Source organism: Zonotrichia albicollis, chromosome 5, assembly GCF_047830755.1.
Source record: "Zonotrichia albicollis isolate bZonAlb1 chromosome 5, bZonAlb1.hap1, whole genome shotgun sequence".
In the NCBI taxonomy this organism is placed as follows: Eukaryota; Metazoa; Chordata; class Aves; order Passeriformes; family Passerellidae; genus Zonotrichia; species Zonotrichia albicollis.
In genome coordinates, this window is record NC_133823.1 from 41,835,722 (window position 1) to 41,860,294 (window position 24,573).

At 36.2% G+C, this 24,573-nt stretch overlaps 1 protein-coding gene across 2 annotated transcripts in view; it reads left to right on the plus strand.

Moving 5' to 3' along the window:
- The window catches only part of DLC1 (DLC1 Rho GTPase activating protein), a 244,032-nt gene that overhangs the window by 98,552 nt on the left and 120,907 nt on the right, over positions 1-24,573 (plus strand). For both annotated transcript variants that reach the window (XM_074541477.1, XM_014264885.3), the window contains exon 5: positions 19,266-19,299. In XM_074541477.1, coding sequence (XP_074397578.1) covers positions 19,266-19,299 — 34 coding nt within the window. The remainder of the gene's footprint in view (positions 1-19,265; positions 19,300-24,573) is intronic.

A 24,573-nucleotide genomic window follows, 5' to 3' on the forward strand; every position in this document is an offset into this window, starting at 1 on the left:
AAACATGACAGAAAGTGATAGAGCCAATTTCATATCCAGCTTTCAAACCATTAAAACAGAACTGTGTTGGCTCATTGTAGAGATTTGTTACACAGTCACATGCAATTTGTCTAATTCTACTTTTGCTGCTTTGCCAATACAAAAGCAATTCAAGAAAGATCTAGTTTTTCTGTTGCCAGCACTGAGTGATGTTTCAACATACTTAGGGTTTTCAGGGTTTTTTAAAACCTCTATTCTTAGGAAAGGAAAAAAACTCCTTAGCAGGTTTCTCACGTAGTTTAAAACACCCTGTAGATAATGTCTTGGAATGCAGAAATTACTGAGAAAAATATCGGAGCATTTGGATTCTATATGAGGAAAAGGTAGACTTTTTTTTTTTCCCTTATTTAAACGTATCTGCACTTCAGGAAGACTTGTGATTGCCAAATTGTGAAAATATTGCCAAGAAATAAAGGAATTTGGGGATTTATATGTTCTCTTCCTTGCACTTCTAATAAGGAAGAATTTATAATTTCTTCCAAGAGCCTAAGTTCTGCCTTGAAAGCACAACAAAATTTTCAGATGTCTTGTTAACTTTATGCTAAAAATTTCTTTTCTGTAAGCAGTTGTTTAGGAGTCAAACTTCCAAAAGGTATGTTGCTCTTTGCTCTTTTCTTTTCATGTCCCAAAGGTATTTGCACTTTTCTGAGGTATTTGTTCCCTTCATCCATCTGAACATAACACACAGTACTAAAGTCAAAACATAGTTTTTTAATCATGGGCTGAATTTTGTGCCTACATAGAATGCAGGTAGTTTTTCCAAAGTGCTACCACAGAGATGCTCTGATAATTTTTCCCAGTCCCACATTGTATTTATACCTCATTTTTATATAGTTATGCCGAATTTTCTTTTTTTTTAATTTTTTTCCTTTTTTTTTTTTTTTTCTGATGTGTCCTTTGACACACCTATTGGAAAATGTTTAGCTGATAGATGAGATTATTTGCCTAAGGAATTTTGAAGACCAAGAACTTTTGAAGAGCAGGACCTTGAGTCGCTGAGACAGAACCGATATGTCTTGTAACCTTATTCAGAATTTCACAATCCTTGCTAAACTGCAAGATAAGGGCCAAAGGCAACAAACCAGCAGGAGCCAACCCAGAATGTGCCAAAGTTCATAGAACAGTTGCTTCAGGCTAAAGTTTGCTGACCCTTAATCACCGGGGGTCATCGGCGGTGCTGCTGCAGGGCCCTGCAGGACGTGAGCCCGCTCAGATCTCCCGCTGCTCCTGCACAGCGAAAGCTGGGATGGGAGATGGGATGCACGAATTCCTCGGCAGCGCTTCAGCCCTGCCTGCCTGCCTGCAAGAATGCTTTTTTGGGTTACCATCCTTCCGTAGCACACATGTGTCTCCTAACTCTAAACTTCCTTAATCTCTTGCAAATGGTGTGGGTAGGGTTAATGGCAGCACAGGCAAAAGATTCCTTCCAGTTAACATACTTTGTGTGCTTTAGGTACTGTGTTTTGTCATTGATTGATATTAGTGTAAGTACATACTAACACAGTTTGAGTTTTAAATCATTTTTTGTTAAGTCACAGTGATAACGCTGTTGAGAAGGGCCCTTTTCCTGTTAAGTCTCCTTTGACTGTTAATATTGCCTTCAATAACTGCACTACAATGAGTATGTTACATTGCTGCATAATCCTGTGAAAGACTGTAGAGAAACAGCTGGCATTCATTCCACTCTCAAATCTTGCGATAAATTCAGCATGCAAGCATTCACTGACAAAAAACATGATTTGGTCTTGTGGTCTGTAACAAGATACCTAGCAGTAGCTACTAATGAGTAAATGTAGCAATGATGCCATTCATGATATAGTAAAATCTTTAATGCATATTTTTATTAGCTGTACTATATATTTGGACAATTCACAATTTTTCTACAAATGTAATCTTTATGACAGTGATAGAACTTTAGAAAATATCTCATTCCTGCAAGATAAAGGCATTTCAGTATAGTCCATGAAGAACATAAATTGCATTAAAAAGTTCTTCAAAAGCTCTGGAATTTTCAGTGATTCTCATCATTATTTTATATACCAAAGCAGAAAAAGAGAAAGGACATATGTACCCCTGGAGCAGCAGTGAGTTGAAGGGGCTGAATATTTTGGAAATTATGATCCTCTTTAGAAGGAAAGTGGAAATGGGGAAATGAGAAGGATGACAGCAGTTCATGTTTCACTAAAAATTAAAAGACTAAACACTTAATGAAGAAAAAACATCAAAATATTTTAGATTAAAAAAATCTGATATTTTGTAATGTTCAGGATTATGAGAGCCTAGATGCTTCAGAAAAATACTCATAGGGTAAGATGCACAACTGTGAGAAAAGTCAAAACGCAGGAGGCTGGAATCCTTCACACTTTTCCTCATGAGGGTCATGCCCACATACATCAGCAAAGCTTTCTCATTGACTCTTCCAAGTGCTTTCAGGACTGTACTCTTTTGCTGGGTTAACCGAAAATGTTTGAGATCAGTCAAGATCCCAGCGTCCCCAGAATAATTAGAATGTTATTTATGTGACACAAATGATCATTTTCCTTGTACTCCCACATCAGTGTGAATGAGGACGGTTGCTTTATGCTGGTTACATTCCTTCTGGTGTATGGGTAATTCTTCTGCCCTGTTTGTACAGGATCTTGCACAATGAGGTTGTGGTCCCAGTCTGTGGCTTTTGAGTGCTTCAGTAATACAAATAATGTTGTCACTACTTAAAATACATTTGTTAAGTGTAATCATGTCTGATCTCAATGAGAACTAAAGCAAAAATACGGCAGGCTACCAATATCACCATTATTCTTGTTTTTTCAATTGCTGCAAGTATGTTATTTGATTTCAGTAACAGTCCTATTTCAAGAAGGTTTTAGTCTAAAGACCAAGGTAAGGCAGCTCACACTAAGAGAGAGACAAAAAAAACCCCCAGAATTGTTAATGAGTAAAACATTTTAAAAAATAATCTCTCACTGTCTTGTCTTCAAACAACAGTGGGCTAGAGGCAGCATTTGACACAGGAAGGGACACTTATAAGTCTTTGGGGAAATAATTGCTGGATGTAATGACTGACTGCATTTGACAAAATAAGCCAGTGAACAATGCATCTACGGGCATGTTTTCGATCCAGGAAAGAAGGCATACTGTGAGAAAGAAACAAATAAACATGGTCACAGGCTTTGACAGAGTTCAGATCAGAAGCAGGGAATAAAACCACAGCAATGAAGTTATGGATTTGCACTGTGTCAGGTGAAGTATGAAGGAGATGATTGATAATTTTCATCTGAAATTGGTGGGTGTTGCCTATCTCTACAAATGAAAATCAAAATCATTTTAGACAGCAGATACAATGAATAATTTATATTTAATGTTATGGAAATGGCATAAACATATGTAAAAAGCATCATTTGAGAAACACGTGTGATATGTGGCTATGATGGGAAAGAGTATATCAAGAATTAGATAAAAAGTTTTAATGCAAGACTTTTTATGGATACATGATGGATTGAGGAATTTATATTAAAAAAGGTCTGCACATAATTTTTCCTAGTTTGAAGGGATTTTTTAGATTCCCTTTCCAGCAATTAAAGAGTGGATTTTTTCATTAATCTATGTGAATAAATTATATCTTTATCTTCTTCCACACATCATTGTCATCTTCTAGCAGATTGTCCTTAAGATTTACTTCGAAAAATAACACAATTTTTTTTTTTTTTTTTTGCTGTCTGGTGATCTATTAGCAAATTATATCCCAAAACCACTATCAATATAACCTTTCAAAATGAGAAATTGACTCAGTTCTTCCCACTGGTAAGTCACCTTCCTGTGTGAATCCACATGGAATATACAACTTCCACAAAATGCATGGGAAATTCTGTCTTATTTCCTGCTGAGGTCTGTGTGGTTATCTGAAGTTACCACAGAAGCTGTATGAGCTATTAAATCTCTTCTTACTGTTTTCACTGAATTCTAATAGCTAGAATCAAAGTGGTCATCACATTGTTACTGTGTTTTTGTCCCATGGATTGTGCATGTGCATGTATGAAATTCCCACTCTTGCAAGCATTGGGGCAGGTCAGCTATAACATCCAGCACTGGGAGCTCTGGTGTTTACCCAGCCCTTCATTTCCACCTGTTCAACAAACACATTTGCTCTGTCAGTTTCTCGATACTCTGGACCTGACTGTCTCTCAGCTAAATAAGATTTTCCCAAATAGTGCAGCTGTCCTTCCACTAAAAGGCAGTATGTGAGGAAAATTTTACCTGTTCTGCCTGTCACTCTCCCAAGTCTCGGCCTCATCAGCTGCTCATTAAAACCATACTGATCCCACTGTGCTAGAGAGCTGTGTTCCTCACGTGCAGGAGGAATTAATCCAAATGAGAGAGACATTTAAGTGTAGGATTCCTGATCTACTGCCTATTTTATTTTGGACCAAAGTTATTTTAAAAGATGTTGGTAATTTCATTTATAGATAATGGGTAAGTTGTTAACAACAAACACATATACAGTACATGTGTTGTATACCATATAGAAAATAATTCCATGTAATGAGACCTTAAATTACTCTGAAAAAATTACTTTCAAGTAGAATAATAGAATCATTAAGGCTGATCATCTAAGATTCAACCAGGAATCTAACATTGCAAGTCCCCCCACTAAACCATGTCCCCAAACACTACATCTACTACCTGTTTTTTGAACGCCTACAGGAGAGGTAGCTCCACTACTTCTCTGAGCATCCTGTTCAAATGCCTGACCACACTTTCAGTGTGGAATTTTTTTTCTTTTTCTTCAATCTAAACCTCCCTTGGTGCAACTATTAGACTATTAGACTATATTAGACTATTTCATTGCTTGTTATTTGGGAGAAGAGGCAGATCCTCACCTTGCTACAGCCTCCCTTCAGGTAGTTTTGGTATCAGAAGCTGTATAATGCTACTAGGCATTTTAAAAATAGGTTCAAGATTTTTTTTAACCTGGTTCCTCTAACTAAGAACTACAAAGGCTAATTAATTGTTTCATGATTCCTTTCTATAGCTGGCAGTAGCAAATGTACTTTGTCTTGTTGGATTTTTGACTTGGGTGACAGAAGTCTTTCTGAGCATGAGGTGGCTGAACAGTTTACTTCCTTCTCACATGAGGTACAACATGACACAGGCATATCATGAGCCTTCTTTGATGAGGTACATTCAAGCTCTTCCCAGGCACCAAAATTGGTTCCCAAACTTTATTTCAGTGGCAGGTTGTAAAACTGACCGGGCAAATAAAACAGCTGATGAAAATGAGATTGAATGGACCAAGGAAACATCCACATCTTTAGCATTTGAAGTCAGAAAAGATATGGGAAGGTAGTCTTCAGTGATCTAGGAAAGGATTCAGTGCTTGCCAAAGTCAAGGAGGGCTTCCCACCGATTTCTCTTAAGTTTAATTAACAAAATTACGGTGGTAGATCAGGTTTTACATGGGATCATGATCAGTGATAATTCCTGGAAAAGTTCATTTATCCACTAGTAATTCAAATTAAATAAATACTCACAGATAGAATTGAGGTCAATTTTGTCATTTCAGAAGTAAATGCTTTTATAGTATATCCTATCTTTCATTCCTAGCAAGCACTTGGGAATCAGCCCAAAGTATAGCAAGTGGTTTGATAACTGTGTGTAGGAATGTGGAAAGGATATCTAAGAGTAACTGGCTTTTAAGTCTTGCCAGCAAAGGCGTAAGAAGATTGTGTCATTTGCTACGGAATGCAATTGAAAGTTCAACCTTGTATTTCTTTAATGGCAAAAGAACAGTTAATTGTGACACCATATACAAGGGAAAGGTGCAGAGTGGAATCATCTCAAGTCTTTAACACAAATTAAGTTACTTCCTAGGGAGCAAGATTGGATCCATCTTTCCATGTCTTTGAAAAGATGCATCATGATTTCAGAGGTCTCTCTTGTTCCAACAGTTCCCATCCACTGTAATTTCTTTCTTAGGTTGTGAAAAGATTGAGGTTAGTTCATGAGTCAGTATGTGGGCAACTTCCTAGCTTTAGTTTTTCAGGAAAATTAGAACTAAAATAAAAGCTCGCACTTTATTTCATCACCTCTAGGCATTGGAACAGAATGATTATCCCTGGCTAGTCAAGGGTTTCCAAAGGACGAAAGACAGGCTATAATTTTGTCTGGAGACTTCATCACAAACAGAAATAAGGTACAGACCAGAGATGCCCAGGGATAGTATGAAGACTCTCTTCTGTTTAGCATGCAACATTATTAAACAAACCTACAAGAGACTAACTGGATACAACCAGCTGAAATACTGATTTATTTTTCTTTCCCTTCATCATAATGTCCCCCACAAAATTTTCTTTCTTTTTTCTATCTGGCTTATTTAAAGTAATTTAATAAATTAATTTACTGCCAAATACTTTTGACCTGCAAGAGGAGAGGAGAGGAGAGGAGAGGAGAGGAGAGGAGAGGAGAGGAGAGGAGAGGAGAGGAGAGGAGAGGAGAGGAGAGGAGAGGAGAGGAGAGGAGAGGAGAGGAGAGGAGAGGAGAGGAGAGGAGAGGAGAGGAGAGGAGAGGAGAGGAGAGGAGAGGAGAGGAGAGGAGAGGAGAGGAGAGGAGAGGAGAGGAGAGGAGAGAGCTAACTACATTGTTGAAATCTTTTAAATTTTACAATACATAAGTACATTAACTTGAAAAAGAAATAGGAATAACAGGAAGTAGTAATTTTCAGCACTCTCAGTACTTTTTAATCAGTGATGGTCTGAACAGTATCTAACTGCTTTCAGAACATTTTTATTTTTAATACAAGCCAGAAATCTGTAGCTGCAGCAGCTTTTCTAAAGCTTTATATGAGAGAACAGAATAGTTGTAGAGGCTGTTCTGAAGAGCCCCTCTAGTAATGAAATACTAAACCTATCTTTTGTGACATATTTTCCTTAGTCTCAACTTCCTAATAACATAACTATGGAATTATCAGTATAGGACAAAAAGAAATATCAGGAAACTTGCTGCAATATATTTGTTTGCATGCCAGGGTTGTTTCTATATGTATAGGAGCAACTTATGCTTTTAGTGAACTAGAACACCCAGGACTAGATGCTTCTAGTGCCAGGCTTTCAAGCTCTGTTGGGAATATTTACGTTTCATAACACTCATACCAACCAGGAGAGCAAGGGTTAAAATATATGGTATTTTGTGTGGTGTTTACTAAGATGAAAGTTTGGATTATTTAGTCCTGTTCAAATGTAGGTTCGAAGCTATGTATACACTTGTAAATACTGTCACATTCTCAGAAACATAAATTGATCAGATCACTTGGAAATCCACAGAAATTTCTTATTACTGCTTTATGGCAACATCATCTCCTTCTGCTACCATTATTTGTTTTCTTGATATCTGTGGAAAATACTTCAAGACAATCTGTCACATCTGCAGCAACTGTAAGATTATATTTTGAGCCACCCTCTTTTTCCTGCCTGGATTTCAGGCTTGAATCTGTGCATTTCTTTGAAGTCTTCACAAGAAATTCTTACACTTTGTAGGACTCAGTGCACATAGCAGGAGAATTTTCAGTTTCCAAAGGTTCCCAATCCTTTGCATTTTAGGGAACTCCCTGAAATATCACTGATTCCAGTTTTCATAGAATTTTATCTTTTCCTCAGGCTGAGTGCAGAACTGCTCTTCTGTGTTCAGTGATGTTTGGCATTATCTTCTCAGCCATTTTGTCTTGCATCTAAAAGGAGCATCCAGATTCCATTAAGAACTAAGAACAAATTTGTTCTGCCACACTCTAAAAACTCCAAGAGACAAGCTGGTTTTGAACTAGATACCTTAGCTAAAGATGTCAGTTTTAAGGGCTTGGCAATTTTGAATTATGTTAGTCCAAACTAACAAACTGCTTTCAACCCATTTCACCGTCTGTTCTTCCAGCTCATACTTCTAGCTTTCAAACGAGGCTGCTTTGGGAGAGACTGTAGAAAATCTTATGAAAGTTAAGGTATATCATCTGCTCTCTTCTTGTCCACGTAGCCTGTGATTACATCTTGAAAGATAAATCAGGTTGGTCAAGGATGACTTGTTCTCAGTAAATTGTTGTTTGCTCCCAAGTGCCTTCCTGCAACTCGTGTCTTTGGTAACGGATTCCAAGGGCTGCTCTGTGGTCTTACCCTGGTCTAAGATGGGCTTGCAAGCTTAGAGTCATTGCTTCCTTTGAATAGAGGAGTAAGTCTTTGCCAGCCATCAGGAACACCCCAGAGCTGTCATGGTTTTCCACGGATGTAGGTTTCCTTGCAATCCTATCAGCCATCTCTTTCAGCATGCCTGGATAGATTTCCTTTAGTCTCACAGGTTAGAATACATTCAGTTTCTCTAAATAGTCCCTAGCCTGTTGAGTCCTCACATCTGGATGTTCCTCTCTTTTCTAAAACATGTTGAGATTGTGAGGTTAGGGAGTAAGATTGGACTATGAAAAGTGATCAGAGTGGTGCAAATTTTGACTAGACTAGAAGTGCAAAATATTGGAGAAATAGGCATTAAAAAGGCAGATTGAAAAATCTTGATCTAATTTATCTGTGGGTTAGCTTATCACAGCTATCAGCAAATTACTTTAAAAACAGGCAAATATAAATAAAACTTTCATTCTACACTACTGTTTTGAGAGACACACCAAGTTTTGCAAGCTGCTGCACGCACAGCCCATTCCTTCCTGAACTGAGTTCAGGAGAACTAGGTCTCAAACACTTAGTTTGAAGGTCTAAAGTACATGAGTGGCCAAGGGTATTGCATTCTCCCATTCTTTCCAATGAAAAACAGGCACTCATACAAGAATTGGTACAGTGTTGTTGTTTTGTTTGTAGTTTGGACAGTTTATTTTCACTAAGCCATGTTTCTGCTTACTTTGCTGCCAAGAAAGAATGAAATTGAGTTTTTTAAAAGAGATATCTACACTTCCTGCAGCCAGCCTGTAACTAAAATTTACATGCAAAAATAAGAATTAAGATGGGTAGATACAAAATTTTATATTTATTTTACTCATATAAATCTTCCCACAAAATCTTCCTCATAAGAAATACAACTATTTTGTCATAAATCTACTCCAGCAGTCAGCAGACTACCTGCTTTTTAAAAAACACCTTTTTGTGTGATGAAATGGGATTTGCAGACTTTTAGAGTTTTTTGGACTATTGTAATGGTCAGGATTTTTATATGCTTGTGAAAATTTTGTTCTAGAAGAGTTGAGTGTGAACATAAGATTCAGTCAAGAGTGTATTGGCAGAAAATACTTCATACTTGTAATAGTCCCTCTTAACTAAAATACAGAATAATTCAAACTCTCCTCAGGGAACTGGTATTTGTATGAAAGGCAAAAGTATACTTGGACTCGTGTGCTGTTTCCCTCTGGAAAGTTTTGAAAGCTTAGAAACTGTGAACTATATTTTTGTAATAAGCCACACAAAGTTTGGGAAAGTTGGAAAAATTCAGGAGGAAACTGTACTAGCAAGGCATGATCCTGGGGAAACACAGGAAATGCTCAGCACTTCACAGAATTGGACCCTCTTAGTACTCTCAGGATCTGCAGTGCATCTGTCTGCACGCCTGAGTGAGATTTTCATGGGAATAGCGTGGGAACACAGACATTGATGAGATACTTCTTTGCTCAGAAACCAAAAATAAAATTCAGAGCAAAATAAATAAAGCAATCCTGAAAGAACAATTTTAGAACTTCTGGAAAAGAAAGGAGTTTAAAAGGGCTCTCTTCATAGTAAATGTAGAAATTAGTAAAAGTTTTGATAGCAATCCTGCCTTTTAAGAGTAGATTTTTATTACTTTTTATGCCTCTCCATACATGCCTAAACAGAACTGTGTCTTTAAAAAGGAAACAGACACAACACAGACAGGAAGATTATGAGCCAGGTTGCCCCATCTTGAGGCTTCACTTACTACAGTTCTGTATTGTGCTCTGTATCAGTAACAATTTCTTTTTCCCATTAATTAGTATCCATATCTGATATTTCTATATCTGATATTTCTGTATCTATATATTATATTTCTATATCATGTATAGAAAACAAAAATGCTTGGAATTTATGTTAGATAAATGAATGGCAGTATTGAATCATCTCCAACTTTTGAGTACCTCATAAAAGAGTTTATAAAATAAGGATTTTTCAGATAAATCATATCCTTCACCACCTCTACTTGGCCATTCTTTAAATAAAATATTATTATACCTGTTAAATAAAAATTGCAATATCATTTTTATACATCACAGTGATATATGAAGCTGTCTGAACTCTCACTGATTCTAAAAGTCAAAATCTTATAAACAGTTGAACTAAAATAGGGAACTTCTTACTGGAAAACATTTTGATATCAGAATGCAAACTACAGAAATACAAAGCATGCTAGATCATTTAGAAGATAAAAACTTAGTAATTGTAAGAAAAAGGTGTATATGTTCAAAAATAAGATTAACTTTTTTTATGTGTTAATCTTGGAAAATGCTACACTTTTCTGCATGTGGCATAAAATAGTATATCATGGCAATCAGAATACTTGCAGAATTGTTTTTAGGTACTTGAAAGCCCCCAAACATTCCTTTTAGTGGTAAAGCATTATTATTCACATTTTAAAGATGAAAAAATCTAGATGTTTGTAAGATTTTTAAGTGGCAAAAAGGATTGTCAGACTATTGATGTATTAGGGGCAGACCATGACTGTCGCCAGTATTCTTGCCCTAAGAAAAGGAATGACTACTCTGCCATCTTACCCATGCAATAAGCTCATCCTAACTTTAACCTGCAGCACATATAGCTGATTATTATGGTGTTGAATGGAACCCAGAATCCCCTGCAGTCAATTGCAAAACTCCTCCTTCCTCCCAGCTTTTTACAGTATGTCAGGAGCATGAGCAAAACTTCCCAGATGTATTTCTCTTGGTTTCTGCAGTTTTATGGCAGCAGAGATCCCAGTTTGGCAGATGGTACCTGAGAATAAAATGGAATTACTGCAGAGATGGGAGACATGTAGGGTGTGTGTTGTCTGTGCTGGTGTCTTTCCATGTAGGTATGTACCAGGAGAGGTTAGTTCAGGCATTACTCAGTTAAAGAAGGTGTCAAAAGTCCCTGAAGACGTAGTAGGATTGATCTCATCACAGACCTGGAGTAGTCATCTCACAGTAGTACTTCCAGCTGAGAAAATTATATGGCAGATGAAATATGTATTTCTCTGATTTATTAACCGTATCAGAAGAACCAGGTATTGGGGGCTTTGAGCAGAGGAAATTTGATATTCCGTTTGACCAGAGTTTAGATATTAAAATAGAAATAATTTGATTTTTTTCTCAAAGAAAGGAAAAGGGATTAGGTTTTTAGCAAACAACAGCTGTGCTGATGAATCTTTTGTTTTCCAAAGGCTTGGGGTATTTTTTAGAGATTTCATTTTTATATATGGATTTTAAAAAGCTACTTTGCATCCTTTCCACAGGCTCCCTTTGGAGTCCAAGCTCCCATTTCTTTTCAGAAAAATATAGTTTTCATGTTTACTTGTTACATGATTTTGTTTCTTTTTTTTCTGTCATTGGGATGTTTTCATAGATTTCTACTTTTCACCCAAAAACTGTGGATTTGATTTACTGACTTTGTTCCCCAAAACCCTGACAAATATTTAAATATTAACAGACAAATGGTATGCAAAGGGCTAAAGAACTCGTTTCATTTCATCTCTTTTTCTCTTGAATGACCTAGAAATATACTGACTTAGTAAGGTCACAGTATTGGTGTTTGGTTATTTTTTAAGCTCATGCTTGTTACATGTGCATGTTGAAGCATGAACAAGCTGAGATTCCAAGAATATGGACAAATAAGTAAATAAGGTCCAGGTAACATGTTTTAATTTTTATTCCCCTCCTTTTTGCCTCCATCTCCTGCCTGAGATAAAACCATTTCCATCTTGCGTGTTTCTAGTTCTTGTCATTTTTCTTCTCATTGTAAAAGAAAATAGGGTAGTTTATGTTAATCTACATTTCTCTATCTTTTAGTAAACCAAAAAGAAATATGATTATTATCACATTTATCAGGATTAGTGATAACTTACTCTCTTATGCTCAGCCCTGCTACCTTGCAAAGTTAGATGTACTTTTTTCCTCAATCAAACACTCTCTCGATGCTCCCAAACCCATCACTGTTTCTGTCAGGTATGCTCCTCCTCTCCTGTGTCTATCATCCATGATTAGCATCACATTTTTGTGACTGTGCAGCTTTCTGAGCAAAGAACTGTGAGGCTCTGCAGAAAGTAAAGGTTTCATCATCATAGAGGAAATGTAACTTTTGTAGTAATTTATTCTTTTAGGCCTGAAATAAAGCTCGAGATCAAGAGCCTCCTGAAGGATCTGCTTTAGATCCTTTCCCAGCTGGTCTAACAAAAGTAATATCACAGTGGCTGAATACCCATGAGACTGTAAGCATCAAGATTCATTCCAAAACATACATACCATGTTTTAAAAACTACCTTCTTGGGATTTGCTTTTTCTATTTATTTAGTTAGAGAACTCCAAACAGTTGTAATAGACTGCTGTAGCTAAAAATGGGAAGAGACTCTGCAGCTGGGATTATCTGCAGAGATTCAAGAGCTCAAACTCACACAGTATGAATCTCAGTAAATCTCAATAGATGCTGCTCTCCCAGTAGGTGTCAGCTGCTGCAATGCTCTACAACTGATTTTCTTTTGCAGAACTTAAAGCTGAACACAGTGAGGTCTCTTAAATACCAGTCCTTCATACATGATGTTCCAGAAACTATTGCAGAGTTATGGCCACTAATCTCAGTGATATCAGAATCCAGGAGAAAAACATTAGTGGAATACAAAAATGTAGATAGCAATCAACCACTGAATTTGGGCTGGGTGTCAGAAAGATTATTAGAATCAGATTGCTCACTTACATAGCTGATGATTTATACAGCTAAGCTTTTTTCCATTGGCTCGTGAAGATGCAGCATTGGTGTTATAGATTCTGGAACCTGCAGACACGAGGTGAGCTTCCTCATTATCATATCTGAACCCTTCAAAATTAGTAAGAGTGACTTGCTTTTATCAGGATGAAGGGCAAAAGACTCCTTTGTTTTCTTTGAGGAGGCTAAGGAAAGACAGGAATTGCAGGATTTTAAATTCCATTTGATTCTGCAAGTAGGTGCCCATAGTTGATTTATGACTTGGACTCATCATGTAACAGATTTTAGCTTCTATCATCACATGATACTATGAATTTTTTATTTATATGAAACATGTTCTAAGGTTGTAAGTATTATACACAAGGGGATGAGTAAAAACTGAAATCACGTGGGATTTCTGTCAGCCACATAGAAGCATTCTGCAGACTCCAGGGCTTTAAGACAAAATCACATTTGTAGACATTACATGATGTTGAAGCTAATGTGAAACATGAGACCCTAAATATCTTTTACTGTTGTCTCATAGAGCTGCATGCCTTCTGGTTCAGTTTTGCAAGTGCTGCAGGGTTTATTGATATGTTTGTTATTGTAAAAGGTTTTATAAGATAAATATTAGCCAAGAAGTTACTTGTGAGCTTGGGAAAAAGCTCTCTGTGCAAATGAATCTTAATAGAACAGCTGGTGATTGATGAAAAGCATGAGCACTCTTGGGGCTGCTCCAGTTCTAGACATGGTGTGTCACATCTCAGCTTTGGTGTTAACATTCAAGTTATGGATATTTTAGGGAAGAGATACCTATATGTGAGGGAATGGAAGGAAGCACGGATTTTTTTTAACTGACTCCATTTTCAGGTATTGTCTGTCCATCCCAGAAAATAGAGGGCAGTTTAAGTGGAAATCAAATTCCTTATTTCATTAATTCCTGTGAAGTTTAACCTTTGCTTTTATTTCAAGTTGTGTCCTTACATATAAAGAAGTTGAGGTCTAGCAATTGCTAATTTGAAAAAAAAATTGTTTCTCACAAAATGTGACAGTAACTCTTGGGCTATTCAGGAATCCCCAGATGTTGTTGTGAAGTCTTTAGTATCCCTATAAAGAAAGAAATTAATTCTTTATTATGGCCAAACTCTACTTAATGGTCTGGACAATCTGCAGACAGGCTTTTGTCTTATCTGTCATATGAACCAGCTTCATGTGGTCCTGGCAGATTTCAGAGCATTGGGAGCTCACCCTGATCCATGGGAAGTCCATGATAACACCAGACAGAGCACAAGGCATTTATCCTGCATCTTTGTTCTGTGCTTCCAATCCAGCAAGTCACACTCTGCCAGCTAAATGACAGAGACAGAGGAAATTATCAGACCACCCCAAATGAAGGCTCTTGGCAATTGCCTCATGGAAGGAGAGCTGCCAACCATCCAGCACTAATTAGAAGAGGTCTCTGTGCATGACCTGAGTGGCATAAAGAGGCTCAAGCAAAAAGAAATATCTAGTCAGAAGATGAAGTATAGGGAGACAGGAGGATAACACATGCAGGCAAGCATACAGCTTTGCACTTCCACTAGAACTGAATTCATAGTGTTGCCATAACCTTAGCTAGAAACATCTGAATGTGACATTAATTTCTTTTTAAAAATGAGATAATTGATGCAGCTTTGTTGCTGGGTGGACTTTAATTGCCTTCCGCTCTACTCTTCAGTAAAATTAAAGACCACAAAGAAAGAACTTGCTAAGTTCCTCTTCTAAAGCTATTCTATCCTGAAAGTTGAGGGTTTTATTTTTTCTTTCCTCATCCAGATGGAAAAAAAAAATAAAACTTAGTTTCAAAAACTGACAGTTTAATAAAATGTTTTGTAAATAAGTCTGAATGATAAACTAATCATTACTGGGTTTTGTTCTATAGTATTGCTACTATTGTTGTTCAATGCAAATACTAAAATTTTATGGTACTTTAAATTAATTAAAATTTTTGAAAGGGTTTTCTACGTGCTTACTCTCTTAATCTGATTCATTAGCATGAAAGGCTTTAGTTTCAAAATATCAGAATTTACCAGTAGAGATACTTATTCGGTGTTTTGGTGTAATGGGGATATATTACTGAGAAAACTCCTGCTTATGGACTACAGTATTTCCCAGTTCCAAACCATCTGATGATCATGGATTTTTTTCTTTTGTAAAACAGCCCAGTTAATTTTTAATTGCTACTTATCCAAATTTTAAAAATTGGCACATACCTTCTAAATAAAATAAAACTAAAATTCTATTAGTTCGGAACATACTCTGTTTAATGATAAACTGAATAATGCTTAAGTTCTTTTTCTGTCTGAACATTTTTGACATCAGTTTTCAGCTACAAACTACATCTTGTTTACTGAAATAGAATTCTCTGTCTGGGGAATGGATATATCAAGAGCAGTCTTCCAAGAAGGGCTTGGGGCTGCTGGTGGAGGACAGGCTGGACATGACCCAGCCATGGGCACTCACAGCCCAGAAAGCCAAAGGTGTCCTGGCTGCATCCAAAGCAGTGGGCAGCAGGGGAGGGAGGGGATTCTGCCCCTCTGCTCTGATGACGCCCCAGCTGGAGCACTGTGCCCAGCCCTGTGGTTCCCAGCAAAGGAAGCACATGGACCTGCTGGAGCCCAGACCAGGCCATGGCGATGGTGAGAGGGCTGGAGTACCTCTCCTGTGAGGAAAGGCTGAGGAAAGGCTGAGATTGGTCAGCATGGAGAAGAGAAGGCCTCATTTGGCCTTAAGTACCTAAAGGGGCTTATAAGAAAGATAAGGAAAGAAAGATAAGGCTTATAAGAAATAGGGCACCATTTTTGGCAGGGCAACAGTATTGAAAAGAGGGTGGATTTAAATTAGATATAAGGAAGAATTTTTTTAGAATGAGGATGGTGAAATACTGGAGCAGGTTGCTCAGAGAGGTTGCCCATCCATTCCAGATGGATGCCCCATTCCTGGCAACATTTAAGGTCAGGTTGGACTGTGCTCTGAGCAACCTGAGCTAGTTCAAAATGTCCCTGCTCATTGCAGAGGGGTAATCTCTAAATGTCCCTGCTAGCCCAAACAATTTGATAATTCTATAATTCCATAATTCTATAGTTCTATAGCATTTTACATACACTTTACAGTCACACTTACACACACAGTACATTTTCAGTGACACAGTTGCAATACTGTGGATGCAAGGATGCACACAGAAATTTCACATAACATTTCAAGTAACATTTTCATAATTTAAAAATCTCATCCTCTAATTTGCAAGAAAAAGCTGAATATATTTCAGCAGTGGTCTAGTTTTTTCCTCTTTTTCTCTCCTTTGTGGTTTTCTTTTCTTCCTTGGTGCTGCTAAGAACAGATACTATTAGAAACAGAAAGAAGCCTGATATTGGGAGATGTTTGTTTAAATCTTTGAAGAGTATGTGTCTGTTTGTTTCTAAAACACATGTGATCTGATCATGCAGAAATTGTTAGTCCAGTTCTTCAGTTCTGTGAGGAGAGTGAGAAATAATGTGAAGTTACAGTGAACCCATCTGGTCAAGCAGGAAAATCCGGTTTAATTGCTCCATTGCCAGAAATGTTAAATCACTTCCTGGGAATGCAATTCATTTGAAACATATGGAACTCATTGGAAGGTCTCCAGTGAATTCAAAACTGTACTGAAGATGAGAGCATTTCTCATAAGTAAGAGTCATGTTTTCCCACTGGGCAGCATGTAAGCAGCATGTGTAGCTGTATTAACAAAAAGCTAAACAATAGGAGGACTGTCTGAGATCTTGTTCAACAAGATTTACTCATGGTTTATTTTAAATTTTCAAGAGATACGATGTCCATTTAGGCTTCTTTCTTTCAGCATTTGAGGAGCAAAATAATCTCCTGATGATACTTTTAGCTCATTTTACATCTTAATTGAGAAGCACTGCACTCTAGAAAACAGGTATTTGCTTTCAAATACCTCACTCTGCCTTTCAGTTTTCTGGAACTTAAAGTGCTTCTTCATCCTACTAAACAGAAGTAGAAATTTTGTGACTTCCACATCTGTCCTGAGGCTTGATGATTTTATGTATTTCCTGCAATTAAACCCTAGCAACCTTTAAGACTGCCATTTAACAAATTCACTAAAATGTATATTTTATTGTACATCAACAGGTTTTAATGATCATCAATTATAAATACTGTATATTTCCAGGAAATTGATGTGACCAATGGCATTATTAACAATATCTAAATCTGATATGCCAATATGAAAAAATCTACATGTTGATGTGAATGACGATGACAGCATTTTAGCAACAGTTCATTCAGGCTAAAGGCACTGCCAGGGACTCACAGTGCAGTTATAAACATGACCAAAGACCATTCAAGTCTATCATAAAGCCAGCAGAAAATTATCTTCTCTCTTTGTCATTATCATATCCCCATGGAGCCCTGAAACTGCTTCCCCTGAGCTGTTCCTCTTGGCTTTGCATTTAGAGCTTCCAGAGGCTGTCCCCATCCAATTGTTATCCCTTTTCCATGACACAGCTTATGATTTCAGTGCAGACACTCTTGAGCCACCTCAGTGTTCTCTAAGCTTTTCTTAGAGGAAGCCATCATACCTCTTGTAGCTAACAAAACTCAACAGTAAACTGTGATGTTAACCTGTTCCCATCTTTCCTCCTTTTGTCCTGACCCTCCCATTTGATTCACTCTAATGTTCTTTCTTTCTTGTGCCACTGAGGGGGTTTTTTCCTGTTTGCTTGCTTCTTTCTCACCTTCTTCTCTTTACAAAGTTCTGTCTTTACAAATTTCCTTCTTGGACTAATGTGAATAGTGAATCTCAGATTTTCTTACTTGTCTTAGCCAGTGAAACCACTTAAGTGTGGAGTAAAAGAGAAGTAAATAAATACTCATTTTCAAAGTTATATGAACATTTTATAAAAATTCATATATTATACACTTTTTCTTTCTTGAAACTAAAACTTTGATTCACTCTATGATTCCATTGTTTCTTTGGCATGTTAATTTTCCTCAGTCTGTGTTTCCTCAGATTTTGTTGCATTACTCATTCTTTTTCTGAACAAATATATGTTTGTAAAATGCAAGGAAAATGCTTTTCCTGGAAGAGACTATTTTTGGTTTGAATAATATTAGTCTGGTTGTGTAATATTTTTAAATGTCAAAATCAACCAATGCACATTTAGCTAGAGAGAATACAGGTGAAACAGAAAAAATCACAAAAGCCATATATTAATGTATAACATCTAAGACATGTTCTAGTAGAAATTTTGTTGAAATTTGATCCAGAAAGTTCTATGAAGCACTATGGTATATAACAGGACAAATCAAATTAAATTAAAATTGTAAAGTCTGTTTTGAGAAATTCTATAGCAAGTCTGAAGCTGGTTGCTTTATTTCTGTCTATGTCTACACTTTTTCTTTTTCTTTGAATCTGCAGCAGGAAAATCTGCTGAATAAAGGCTAGGATAACATAAGTAGAAAGGAGGTAAAATTGATACCTTAACTCAGTAACTCAATATGCAGATCTGCATACATTGTATACCCAATCCAATTTCTCATCCAACCTTTCTTACCTCTATTCTATATGCACATTTTAAAATTCTTTCTTTTGACATATAATTTTCACTTTACTGTTCATTCAATCTATAATCTCATTTTTTAGGGGAAATACACTCTGAAAGTTCTTCTACATTAGTCTGAAAGAAAATTTTAATATGAAACAAAATTTGCATCCATTACAAAAAAAAAAAGAAGTCTTATAGAATTTTCCAAGTCCAGAAACAATTACAGCCAAAATGAAAAAAAATCTATTAGTTGTCTATAAAAATTTACACAAAAAAGTAAGAAATTGCTATATTATAGAACAGCACATATTTGAGCCTACAGTAGAGAAATTTGGCATTTCTGTCTAATCTTCAGCTACATTTGAGAGAGGATTTTGTCTTCCTCTCTCAAAATTATGAAGTAATTTCCCAGTGGAATTTTGTGATTGTGTCTTCTTAGGATGATTATTTCAAAATGTAATCATAATGTCTTATTAACTCCATCTCCTCTCTTCTCTCCTAGTCCTTTCTACTGGTAATTACTTTTACAATAGATTATAAGACACTCAAATGGGAACTGTATGTTTCTCTCCAGAGTGCTTAACGGTGAGACTGCAGTTTTTTCCAGATCTTCTAGACACTCACAAAATTTACCTCAAGATTTCATAATGTTTCCCTAATATGATATCCTCTAAGTACTCCCTAATATTTTTTAATAGTGGGTTTTTTTTTTTTTTTCTTTCAGGCTATGCCAGTTATTTCAGAGAAGGAGAAGGCTGGTGAGTAAATATTTACTCATTTTCTCATTTCCTTGTTGTATTTGTTTTTGGAATACCCTGTTGCTTAACTAAGTGATAAAAGACAGGCTTCAACTGGGGGCTTTCAAACATATAGGATTGCAGATTTGACCAGTGTCTATGTAAAGGCTATCTGTTGTTTCCTGACTAGGGTAATTTCTCTTTCTAAAATGCAGTCCAGTTTTCTGTGTCATATTTATGAGGATGTTTGAAACTGTCCTACAAAGTTGAATTGCAGCTCCTCTTTAAATGTCAGTATTCCTGTAGTTAGTAACTTGTTATTTGCTGTTAACATGTATTACAATTTATTAGATGTCTCAATTAACAAACATGGATGCAAATGGGTTTTCTAGAGTCAGTTGAATTTGACTTTTGATTTGGTGTAAGCTTTACTGTCTATCTTTATATATGGCAATAAATTGCAGTTACCTGGAGTATTTCACTGGAGATAATAACATTTGTTTTGGCTAAGTTCTGTTCTTTTCCGTTATACGTGCCCTCTGAACACTATGTGCTTTGGTGCTGCTGTGTGAAATCTATTACTGATTGCCGGCTAGACATTGTCAAATTCTTGTGATAAACACTAGGTAACTCAGCACTATTGCTCTTGAGAATCACTGTTGGTTGCTTGTCTTTTAATTTAATTGATAATTTGCTACTGTACTTTGAATATAGCTTGAAAAATACCTCAAAATATCCAAACGCCACATGCCATTCAGATTTATGTCTGATTTTTATTGTTGATGTTTTCTTGCATTACCCTGGTTCAGATTGTTTCTTTTCTTTTGCATATTAGGGGAGAGGAATAGGTTAAAAAATGTTTCAGAGAAAGTCCACAGTAACAGTCAGTACTATAAAAGCTGTGGAGCTGTCTGCTCAAAATGTTGTTACTTTAGCTGTTGATGTTCAGAAATAATTCCCAAACTCTGACCCATGTTAAAAAGATCTTTACAGATTTCATAGGCAGCATTATTTGGTGTTGCTTTTTCTGAGGTTGTAAATTATGTCAAAACATACAAACTGATTATAGTTATATATAACTGGCCATACCATTTGTAGCTATTTTCAAATAAAATTCAAAGATCGATGCTTCTTTTTTGGTGTCAAAACTACCTATGATGTAAGTGTTGGTAATAATATAAAATGAATGTATTTATTACATAGACTTTATAACCTGTACATATGCATATGAGGCTCTCTCTCCTTTCCTTCTTTCTGGTCAGACTCCTGTGCTATGTTTTTCTGTGTACAGTATTATGTTTAATCTTACAAAGATTAAGTGGAAGTTCATGCCATATGATGTCAGTTTGCTGACATTTCCATGCATATGAGCACAAGCTAAACTGAGAATGAATATATGGTTGCCTTTTAATCAGTTTTGGCTTTAATTTAACTCAACAGCTCAGAAGATCCTGAGATTATGATGGGTTATTTTGCAATAGTGAGAATTCATGAGGGAGATGATTATTAAGATCAGGACTAATCACTTGATTCTAGGGGCAGGAAGTGTTATTTTAGTTAAGTACAATTGGATCTTGATTCAGGCAGTCAGATCCCATGTTTTGCAAGGTAAATTGCCAGTGTTTGATCATTGCTGCTTTCAATACACCAGAATAACATTACCTATAGTCATGAATGACAAAGACATACCTAAGGTGTGAAAACCTTCAAAATAATAGAATGTATTTTCTTGTCTGCTGTAAGAGAACAAAAGAAATACTAATTTTGATATTCATTTGGGAATATTATTTGGGAATACCAACAATCTAAAGTTTTCTAGTTTATATTATCACAAGCAAACCAAAATGTATCACAAAATATTGTAGAATAAAAAGAAGTTGTTTATTTTATTGCTGGCAGAGCTAATAACTTCGCAGGTAAAGAGACTGGATGGCATTGTATTACAATTGGATAGATATGCATTCAAAATTTCTAGTGAAACATCTTTTCTCATTTTGAGAATTTGAACTAATATTCTCTTGTAAGTCCCTCTTTTCTACTTACTAATATTTGATTCCATCTGGGACTGGAAAAAGAAATACAAGAAAGTAGAAGGGTTGTTATCACAATGTTTCTGGTTTAGAAATTTTATATATACAGAAATAAACCCCTGTTTTAACAAGACTTTTTATTCTGTAGACTCCAGACATCTTGATATTTCAAATGTTTTTCCTATAGGCAACCAAACATTTAGATCCTTAAATGGACTAAGCTGCTTAAGCAGCTTAGAAGTTCACACATTACTGATCATATTTATAGCATTTTTCAATCCTTGAAATGAAATATTTTTTCGATTTTATATATTTTCCAACAAGCAGTAAATTTGACATCAAACACAAATGCCATAAGATGGAGTACTTATCAAAAAAACCAAAACACTCACACACCATTTTTAGATTTGGAGCAAAGCCAAACATCTGACAACATTGTTGCTTTTGTCAATTAATAGCTCAAGAGTTACATAACAATTTTTTTTTAATAGTGGAAAGCGCCGTAAAACATGCAATTGCAAAGTGCCTTTGGCAAAAATCTATAAATGATCAGTATATTGAGCAGAACATTGGTCATGCCTAAACACCAGCCCAATTGCTGCCACTTGTGTGAATTGGGGCATTGCAAATGATGTACTGTAGCATCAGCTAGTTCTGAGTAATGCATTTTTAAGAAGTCTCAATATTGTTGACATTTCTGGCAATGTTGAAAAAATAAATCTTTCAAAATAATATTTTGAGGTAGAAGTTAAGATCAAGCAGTATGCACAGTCAGAGAAAATGGTGGTTCAAGCCAAGAGATGACTCAGGACAAGTAATGTTGGCACCTATATTAAGAATGCAAGCCAGAAACCAAATTCAAAACACTCTTTTTTCAGATTCATCTGTTTTTCTTTTGAGTAAATTACATATTTGCATGCCTTTGCTCACCTTGCAGGCTGTTGTGATTTATGTTCTCCAATTCTGTACAAAAACTGTGAAGATATTTAAAGGATGGAGAATTTAGCATACCTGTCAATAATGTGTCAGAGTTTGTAGTGTTGACTCCATTTATAGTCTAAAAATAATCATCATCTGAACCTTTGGTTCACATGGCTGTATACCAGCGTCTGTTTTACTGATGTGATTCACATATGAGACTTTGTGAATGGTATCAGTTAACTCTCCTTTAACTGCAGGCTCGAGACAGCTCTGACACACATACCAATATTCAGTACAATGAATCCACTGTGAGCTTCCTAACTCAGGGCTAACTTCTGTTTCTGGAGTAGTGTTCCCAAAACAAAGGTGGAATGACTTTAAGCCAATATTAGAATATTGCCTAAGTCTCTTTGTGTACCTGCTTCATGCTTTCCCAATTTATCCTCAAATATTTGTAGGGAATGGTGAACTCTGTGGCTTAGAAACATTGCTACAACAGAGCTAGTGGGAGAGGCAGAGCAAATATCCACATCTGGGCACAGGCTAGCACAGCTTATTTCTCTTGAGGTGATGGAACTATGTGCTATCAATAAACAGGGCAGAAGGTTTAGTCTAGCCCTAAACAAATTTTAAGTAAATACTAACACCATTGGTCCATGATGTTCAGCATTATAATAAATAAGTTCTTTCAAGTGAGAACAGGAATTGAACATGCTTTTGAGTTTTCACGACTCTGTCAAAATATTCCCTTGTGCTTTAAAAATATACTGTGGGAAAAGTGCACAGCCTTTTTGGGTAAATCTCAGTATTCTCTCTAACTATCAAGTTAGAGAGATCTACTCCAGCACAAATAAAAGTGTCAGACCATGATATGTAGTACAACAGATTTGATAGCCCATTTCACACTGTGTTTTGATAATCAGCAAGACAACAAGAGGATAAAACATGAAGCACAGTAAAAAATAGCAGCATCAGTGGATCTCTTGCCAGCGTACAGTTCTTGAAAGCTCCCCAGTGTCAGTATTAAAATATGGGCCTAGCAGTGAACAACTCTTTCTTTCTTTTTTTTTTTTTTTTTTTGCATCTATTCTAGATTTCTGGCAAAGACACAATTTAATGAAGTACAGGTTCTATTCTCCTTTGGTGTTAATTTTCCTGGTTGTCTTTTGATTCAGAAGGAAGATAATACAGAGGTGATTAAAGAGGCCTTAATGAGAGGGCTTTTCCTCTCCCAGGCTCTTACTGTCGGTGTCAGGCAGCAGAGCACACTTGGTGCACAGCCCCATGGTGAGATGAGCTGCAGAGCAGGAGGTGATGGAGTGATGACAAGGTGGGTCGGCTGTCTGTGAGAACTCACAGCAGGAGGACCTGGAAAATCCAGTACAACGGGTTCACTATCATGTAACCAGGCACATAAAAGACCAAATGCCTGGCTCATTAGGTACAGGTCTCTTCATTCCATTTCATTTAACTGAAGCTCTAATCAAAAGGGGAAAAAAATGAAATCTTCACTAGATTTTACAAACTTTTTCTAGATCCAGAGAAGCAATTCTTTCTCTGAGCAGTATTCACTAGATGCTCTGTTTTCATAAAGTCATTAAGAGCTCATGCATGTAATAAACTGTTTTGAACCTAGAGCAAACATTACAAAATTCAGTTTGGCTACAAGATATCAATTTGCAAATAAACTGGAGAGAAATACAAGGTAATTGGCACAGTTACTAGTTCTCTGGCTGCCTTACAATAACTCTAGCCAGTATTGTAAAATAAACTAGGCAAAATGAATTATTCATTGTTCCATTTAGCAATTGTTTTATCTGGTTTTAGAAGAACAGTCTTACTAGGGTTTTTGTGAGACCTTAGTATGAAGTACTAGCTTCTAGTTAGGTAATCCTTTTTTATTGTCAATGTTACAACAATTATAAAGTTTGGTGTTTGTTTTCTAAGTAACGTCATGGGAGCACTCATACTTCAATTTGTCATACTGAAAAACAGTTCTAGAAGCTCTGTTAGAAAATGCATGGACAGCTGCCAAACACTAATAGATGTTAATAGATATAGTTTTATTCCATTGCTATTCATTTTATTACTAGAAAAAATGATGATGCCAAAAGATACTGAAAGCTGACCTTGTGTGCTAAAATTCCTAATAATTTTTGGTTCTTTGGTTTTCTTCATTTTTTTATAAATGCAGTAAAATAGGTAATGTCAGGATTTTTGGTATTTGATTTCTAGTGGTTTATTAACCACACACTAGTGTAGTTGTTCTTCTGAATAAATTACTTCACTTTTAAAAGTCATACCATATTCACTGGCATGTGGACATAAACATACAAACTTTAAC